We start from the raw sequence: 7,719 nt of genomic DNA, 5'->3' as shown, positions 1-7,719 counted from the left end.
CTTCCTTCCTTCCTTCCTTCCTTCTTTCCTTCCTTCTTCCTTCTTCCTTCTTCCTTCTTTCTTCATGAGTCTATTTTAGGCACTTTTGAGGATCCCTAAGCCCTGGTCTAAGACTCTCTTATGGATGGTTGCAGACCACATAATCAGTGTTTCTAGGCCTTCAGTCTTATACTAGGATTTTCTGGTGGATGCTAGATATGTGCTCAGCATCTCCAAGTTGTTGTCTATGCCTCTGTACCCTGGAGAGTTCTAGAACATGTCTTCGGGTCTTGTGGCCTCCCGTCTCACCTTCATACTTTCCAGTGGGTTCTAGGTCACAGATTGATTGTCAGCAAGTCTGAACATCTCTGAGTCAGAGTTCCAGGACATAGTCTTAGTGCCCAGTACCTCCCAGCCTCACCCCTGCACTCTATGTCAGTTTCTGGACATAGTCTCACTACCCTAACTCTGGCCTGAATCTTCCACCCTGGTGGGTCTCAACCAGTCTCTCAGGCTGATAACCCTTTTTGTCTCTCCTGGATTCCAGGCTACCTTCCTGGTGTTCCAAGCTTTGGCTCAGTACCAAACAGATGTCCCAGATCACAAGGACCTGAACATGGAAGTGGCTTTCCATTTGCCCAGCCGTAGCTCCCCAACCAGCTTTCGCCTCCTCTGGGAAACTGGTAGCCTCCTGCGGTCAGAAGAGGTACAACCACTGAGCTCAGCCCTTGGCACTGTCACCCATCATGCCCAGCAGGGTTTGCCAGGAGGCAAGAGGGAGGGCAGAAGACTATCAGACCCATTGCAGGCAGGGATGACTTGGTTCCTGACACCCTCTCTTCTGTTCTGTTCTCTGCAGACCAAGCAAAATGAGGGCTTCAAATTGACAGCTAAAGGGAAAGGGGAAGGCACGCTGTCGGTAAGGAATGGGAAGCCTCTCTTGGTCCCTCTGCCCCCCCAGAGATCCCCATGCCCCGTCCCCTCCCTGCCCTCAGCCACCCCAAATCTTCTGGGGGTTTGTCTCACTGTCTAGGTGGTGACAATGTACTATGCCAAAACCAAAGGCAAAATCATCTGCAAGAACTTTGACCTCAAGATCACTCTAAATCCAGCCCCCGATACAGGTAGGAGGCACCAGGGCTCCCTCTGCCCTCCTTCCCTCTTCTCTGTCCTAATGTCCTCCTCGAGAGTGACCAGGGATGACCTGTCTCATCACTCTATCTTCTGTGTTTCTAGTCAAGAAGCCTCAGGGTGCCCAGAGCACCATGATCCTTGGCATCTGTGCCAGGTAAGACTTGGCCACAGGGCTGCCTCCCAGCCATCCCTCTGCCTCATAAGCATCTCTCTTGGTGGTGCTGGGGATGGAACTCAGGGCCTCACAGGTGCTCAGGGCCCTTTCTGTCCTCTTGTCTCCATCTCTATTCTAATGTCTTTCTGGATCAGGACCCAGCAATACTCTCCCTGACCCTCTGTCTTGGCCCTGGGGTCTTTGGATTTAGAGCGAAGCATTCCCTTCTGGCCCAAGTGCATGTAGAGGAAGCTTGCTTGCCTCTGGTGGCCCAAAAACCGAGAGCTAGCAAAGAAAGGACTGGAGGCAAAATAGAGCATGGCCCTGGATTAACTCACTGATGAAGTTAGAGACCTCATGATCCTGTTATTCCCAGAGGCTTTACTTTGGACACCGGGAACCAACACTCAAATATATGAGGCTTAGGGACTTCGTATGTTCAAACTGTAACATCTATACCAAGATTCCCAAATCAGAACTCTTTCACTGGGGGACTCATTATTTCATGAAGTCACAGAAGCCGACTCTTACAAAGTGAGGGCTGCTAGTACTCTTCTTTTTATTTCATAGAAGAACTAAGGCCCAGAGGGGATTGAATAACTCATCAGATGTTATAGAGAGCTGGGATTTAAACCCATGCCCTTGGATCCAGAGCCTGAAACCCTCATGACCTTGACCTTTAAACTACATTTGCATCTTTTGCCTTCAGGGAAGTGTTTCCTACACTTGAACATCCGTTTAGATCTTAGGGAGGACTCTAAAGCTTTGATTTCTGCTCAGACTCCTTCATCTAGGGATAGACCCTGGGGAATGATCTACTCTGGGCCTCAACACGCTTCTCTTTGTCCCTACCCAGATACCTAGGAGAGCAGGATGCCACTATGTCCATCCTGGACATATCCATGATGACCGGCTTTGTTCCTGATATAGAAGACCTCAAACTGGTAGGAGGGGCTCGGGAACTGGGACCAGGGGGAAGGAGCCTGGGGTCTGGAGGGAAATCAGGGATCTAGAAGACATTGTCACCCATCCTTTCCTAGCTGACCAACGGCGTGGACAGATACATCTCTAAGTATGAGATGAACAAAGATGCCACCAGGAACACCCTCATCATCTACCTGGACAAGGTGAGGCTGAATCCCCTGACCCCTAGCCCAGTGCCTGGCCGTCTCCAGGTCCAGTTATTTTGAGACAAAGTCTGGGCCACTGGGTGAAAGAGATTGTACAACAAGGTACTGGCCCCAGGATCACCTTGTATAAACATCTCACCCCTGACCAATTTCACTGCTCCAGGGGCTTGTGTTTTTCAGTCATGAGGAGTCCAGTCAGAGCCAGGCACAGTGTGGCACGTGTCCCCATCCCCTGAGGTGTTCAGGAGGCTGAGGCAGGAAAACTGAGTCTAGGATTTTAATACCAACCAGTACACTACAGGAAGACCCTATATAAAAAAAAAAGAAAAAGAAAAGTACAGTCCATCATATGGGAGCTAAGGAACAGCTTTCCGATCCATGCAGCCACTCTGAGTACCTCGCATCTCGTGGCTGTGCATTCCTAGGGTCTTAGGAGTCCCCTGGAGAGTACATGCATTGAAGAGAAAGAGAAGGGAATTGTGCATAGGGTTTTGTTTCTGGTGCTAGGGATTGAATCCACAGCCTTGAGCATGCTAGCTGAGCTACATCCCCAGTCTTTTTAAATTTTTATTTTGACACAGGGTACCCAGGCTGGCCTCGAACTTGTGAACTTCCTGCCTCAGCTTCCTGAGGAGCTAGGATGACAGGAAGGCATCACCATACCTGGCTGTGCACAGGATGTTTTCAAGGGCATAGTCTCTGTTTTGTGTTGCTGTACCAAAATACTCAAGGCTGGGTACTTTATAAAGAAAAGAAGTTTATATAATGCACAGTCTTAAGGGATGAAAATCCAAGATCTGGTGTTGCCCCACTTTTCTACACCTGACAAAGGGCTTCTAGCAAAGAAAGGTCACATGACTGGAGCAAAAGAGAGAGCCCAGAAAGCCACAACTCGCTGTCACAGTAACCAATCAGATCTCCTGAGACCTGGTCCGCTCCTACAAGACCGACAGGTGTCGGTCTCTTGCAAGCGTGATACCCACAGGCTGGTCATCTCCATCCGTACATTGGTGCAGCAAGGGCGACGAGGCCTCACCATGAGCTGGGTTGGGGAACAAACCACATTCAAACAGAGCCAACCAGAAACCGGGTGGCCAGAGCTCAGTCACTGAACACACCTAACTGCCATACGGCAAAGAAAACAGCTTGGCTAAGCTGCCCATTCACCTTTGCCACCTCCTCTTCTCCCCCCTGCCTATAACCCTCCTCAATCTTTGATTCCTGCCTGGGCCTCCCATTGCCGGTCTCCTGTTCTGGCCTCCCTGCCTGTCCCGCTCTGACTGGCCTCTCTTTCCCCTCAGATTTCACACTCCGACCAAGAATGTCTGTCCTTCAAAATCCACCAGTTCTTCAATGTGGGGCTCATCCAGCCTGGCTCCGTCAAAGTCTACTCTTACTACAACTTAGGTGAGTCCGCAGGCCGGGGCTGGGCTCTCTGTGCTCTAGGGGCCCTGGGGTCCTGGTGAGTTGGGGGGTTCAAAGCATCTGGAAGGTCTGAAGGCCCCAAAGATCAGAAAGTTGGGAATTCTGAGAGTTCCAGGTTCTGTGTGGTGAGGTCCTGAGAGTCCCAGCTATCCATGAGCTGAGGGCCTGAGAATTTCAGAGCTATGAGGGCTTGGGTCTGTGAGCTGACGTAAGGGTCACAGGGATCTGCAGCTCTGCATCTCAGGATTCCAGAGATCTATGACTTGGGGGTCTGAGTGCTCGAGAGATCTGAAGGCTCCAGAGTCCTGTGGGTTGGGGTTCTGAGGTACCAGAGATCTGAGTGTTGGGGTCAGAGGTCCTAGGAGTCTGACGATTGGAGTCTGAGGGTGCCAAGATCTCAACGCCCAGGTTCAGAGAGTCTTAGGAATCTGAGAACTGGAGGGCTTAAGAATTTAAGGTTTGAAGATCTCAGGGTGGAGGGTTCCAAAGATCACTTAGGGCTCTGCAAATCTGAGGGGCCTGGTGGCTCAGGACCTGGCCCGTCCAGGTCTAGGGCAGGAACACTGAGAGTCTGAGCCTTCAGGGAGCCCCCCTAGGGTGGAGGTCTGGAGTTCTCATAGCCTTGCCCTGCGTTGCCCATAGATGAGACGTGCACCCAGTTCTACCACCCAGAGAAGGAGGACGGGATGTTGAGCAAGCTCTGCCACAAGGACACGTGCCGCTGTGCCGAGGGTGTGTGTTGGGGCCCTCGGGGGTGGGGCGGGGCCAGAGGCCCACACTTCCCACCACCTCATTGGCATGGGGGACCCATGAGGCCCTGGAAGCCCCCCCCACCGTGAGCACCCTGTGAGAGAGGCCGCTGGGCTGGCGACACCCTGGCAGCGACCCCTGACTGCGTCTCCACCATCCCTACAGAAAACTGCTTCATGCAACAGCCAGACCAGATGATCAACCAGCAGGATCGGCTGGAAAAAGCCTGCGAACCTGGGGTGGACTACGGTGAGTGGGTAGCATGGGGTGCACGCACGTGTAGTGGTGTGTCACCGTGCGTGTGGCTAGGGATGTGTGCCCTGGGTTTTGTGATGTTAGGTATGAGTGTGGTGGTGTGTGTGACTGGCCATGAGTGGCTGTGGCTGTGTGTGGGTGTGTTGGGGTGTGGTTGTGGTTGTGGGTTACTCTGTGTGTGTATGTGTGTGAAAAATGTGGTGTGAGGGGCCGTGGTTTTGTAGGGAACTGTGGCTCCAAGTGGTGTATGTGCGAGTGTGTGATAAAAGGTGGTTGTGCGTGGCCATGGTTGTGTGTGTCCTTGTGAGGCTGTGGTTGTGGTTGTGACTATGTGGATCATAAGAGGATAAGGCTGTGTGGCTGTGGTGGTGTGTGGCTGTGGGACTGTAGTGCACAGCTGAAGCTGTATGATACTGTGCTGGTACGGGACTGGATGTGGGACTGGATGTTAGTTGTACATGTGGCTGCACGGCTACCTGTAGATGCGTGTGTAGAGGAGCGTGCGTGTGTAGATGAGCGTGCGTGCGTAGATGAGCGTGCGTGCATGGAGGAGCGTGCATGCCTAGATGAGCATGCATGGGTGGATGAACGTGTTTTCTTTGCACGTGGCTGACCCTATGGGCAGCTGTAACTTGCAAGTGCCTCTGAATGTGTCTGTGTGTAGGCTGTGACTGCATAACCTTGTGTGGTAGTGTGTGTTCATGGGGGTGACTGCACCATGACTAGCTCCATCCCACGTGCCTCTGCTTGGAGGTGGCGGGGCCCAGGCATGAACCCCGCCCAGGACTCCCATGGCCTTCTCCTGCCCACAGTGTACAAGACCAAGCTGGTCAGGATGGAGCTGTCGGAGGACTTCGATGAGTACGTCATGGTCATTGAGCAGATCATCAAGTCAGGTCAGCCAGGCACTCGACTTCCAGCGCCCCTTCGCTTCGGTCCTCCCACTCCCTGCTAGCTCAGTGTTTCTTTCCCCGTCCCAGGTTCCGATGAGGTGCAGGTTGGGCAGGAGCGCACGTTCATCAGCCACATCAAGTGCAGAGACGCCCTGCACCTGCAGGCAGGAAAGCACTACCTTATGTGGGGCCTCTCCTCTGACCTGTGGGGAGAGAAACCCAAGTGAGTGCCCTGCCTGTGTGCCCCGCCTTCTAGCCCCTCCCCCACCTCCTAGCCACGCCCCTCCCTGGCCCTAGGGGGTCTGCTCCCCACTGTGTCTCCATGCACACACTCTGCCCCTCCCCTCCTAACCTGTCTCCCTGCCCCCAGCATGAGTTACATCATCGGCAAGGACACCTGGGTGGAGCTGTGGCCTGAGGCTGAAGAGTGCCAGGATGAAGAGAACCAGCAGCAGTGCCAGGACCTGGGCACCTTCACAGAGAACATGGTGGTCTTTGGCTGCCCCAACTGACCACACTCCTCAGCCGCCCTCCAATAAAGCTGCAGGTCTATGGCATCTGGTTCCCAAAGTCTAAAGTTCTTTGAGAGGGAAAGAGGCATTATGACACCTGCCAAACCCAAGCCCATCCAACCAGAGTTCTCAAGGATATCTTCTACTCTCACCTCTACTCTCTCCTCCACCCTCACCTCCACTGTCTCCTCCAGCCCCACCTCCACCCTCACCTCCAGCTTCTCCTCCACCCTCTCCTCCAGCCCCACCTCCAGCCTCACCTCCACCCTCTCCTCCAGCCCCACCTCCAGCCTCACCTCCACCCTCTTCTCCACCCTCTCCTCCAGCCCCATCTCCAGCCCCACCTCTATCCTCACCTCCTCCCCCCTCCCCTCCTCAGCAGTGCGTTGCCCCTTCCCCTGCTTCTCAGTGCTGGCTCACCTGTGCCTTACCAATTGCCTTAAATGAATCTGCACCTTCTCTCACTATCTACACTTTCATAGTAGGCAAGGTGTGACCCTCACCTTGCCTACTATGTAGATTTTACCTGTCAGCTTACCTGGGCTTTTTTTCTCCCCTGGTGGTGGAAATTGAACCCAATGCCTTTATACTGAGCTGTATCCCCAGATCTTTTTATTTTTTTATTTTGAGACTGAGTCTCACTAGGTCGATAAACTACACTAGCTGAACTGGAACTTGACATCCGCCTGCCTCAGCTTCCCAGAGTGCTGGGTTGACAGGTGTGCGCCATGTCAAGTTTTTCCCACTCCTCTTACCTGCGTGTTTACGTGTGTCCCCATCAGCACCCTAAGTCTGCTCCGCCTCCTCCGCTGAACCCTCCGGGCCACTCTGGGTCGCAGGTGTCCCTCCTCTGCAGCTCCTTTTCACTGGGTTTCCAACCTCACTTCCCTTCCACCCGCCCTGCTGCGGCTCCCTCTCCGGCCTCGTTTGGGAGAACACAAGGGGAGGTGCTGACTCGCTGCGGCCGGTAGGGGGCGCCAGGGTCTGCAGGGAGTGAGTGGTGGGCAGTGTTTCCGCCTGCAGCTGGAGGGGAAGATGAGTCAGCAGAGCGGTGGGGGAGAGGTGTCTATGGTCGCACCGTCGCCCGGCTAGCTAGTGTGGGAGGAGCTGCCATAGCGCCGGGCAGGAGCCGCTGCTGCTCCGCGGGAGGGGTCGTGCGGCAGGAGTTTGTCTGAGACAGGGTTTCACTCATTTGCCTAGATTGGCCTGGAGCTTGTGGTCTCCCTGCCTCAGTCTCTTAGAGTGCTGGGATGACAGGCACACGTCAGGACAGGACGCCTGGCTTGAAAGTGCATTTTCTAAAGGCACCTCCGTCCCTGGGCATCTGTGCTAGGGTGGGACCCAGGCTGCTGGCTGGGGATGAGGTCATGGGGAAGCCCCACCCCCCTTGCCGGAAAGTCAGGGGGTACTGAGCCTTCCCCTAAGACCTCCAGGCCCCGGAAAGCCCCACCTCCGAACTCTGGGAACGTAGGAGATACCAAGTCACA

At 54.1% G+C, this 7,719-nt stretch overlaps 1 protein-coding gene across 2 annotated transcripts in view; it reads left to right on the top strand.

The window, feature by feature from the left end:
- Positions 1-6,277, top strand: part of C3 (complement C3) — a 27,288-nt gene extending 21,011 nt beyond the window's left edge. The window contains exons 30-41 of one of the 2 annotated variants that reach the window (XM_023717033.1): positions 527-685; positions 839-898; positions 1,013-1,103; positions 1,216-1,267; positions 2,124-2,211; positions 2,308-2,397; positions 3,702-3,804; positions 4,465-4,554; positions 4,738-4,821; positions 5,640-5,723; positions 5,808-5,943; positions 6,091-6,277. In XM_023717033.1, the coding sequence (XP_023572801.1) occupies positions 527-685; positions 839-898; positions 1,013-1,103; positions 1,216-1,267; positions 2,124-2,211; positions 2,308-2,397; positions 3,702-3,804; positions 4,465-4,554; positions 4,738-4,821; positions 5,640-5,723; positions 5,808-5,943; positions 6,091-6,232 (1,179 nt within the window). In that variant the 3' untranslated portion in view covers positions 6,233-6,277. Of the gene's footprint in view, positions 1-526; positions 686-838; positions 899-1,012; positions 1,104-1,215; positions 1,268-2,123; positions 2,212-2,307; positions 2,398-3,698; positions 3,805-4,464; positions 4,555-4,737; positions 4,822-5,639; positions 5,724-5,807; positions 5,944-6,090 lie in introns of both variants that reach the window. The other variant, XM_004632799.2, reaches the window with a different exon arrangement.
- The last annotated feature ends 1,442 nt before the right edge of the window (positions 6,278-7,719 follow it).

Source organism: Octodon degus, unplaced genomic scaffold (genome assembly GCF_000260255.1).
Source record: "Octodon degus isolate 3935 unplaced genomic scaffold, OctDeg1.0 scaffold00050, whole genome shotgun sequence".
Taxonomy (NCBI): domain Eukaryota; kingdom Metazoa; phylum Chordata; class Mammalia; order Rodentia; family Octodontidae; genus Octodon; species Octodon degus.
The sequence above is the reverse complement of the archived record's forward strand: the minus strand, read 5'-3'. Positions and strand labels throughout refer to the sequence as shown.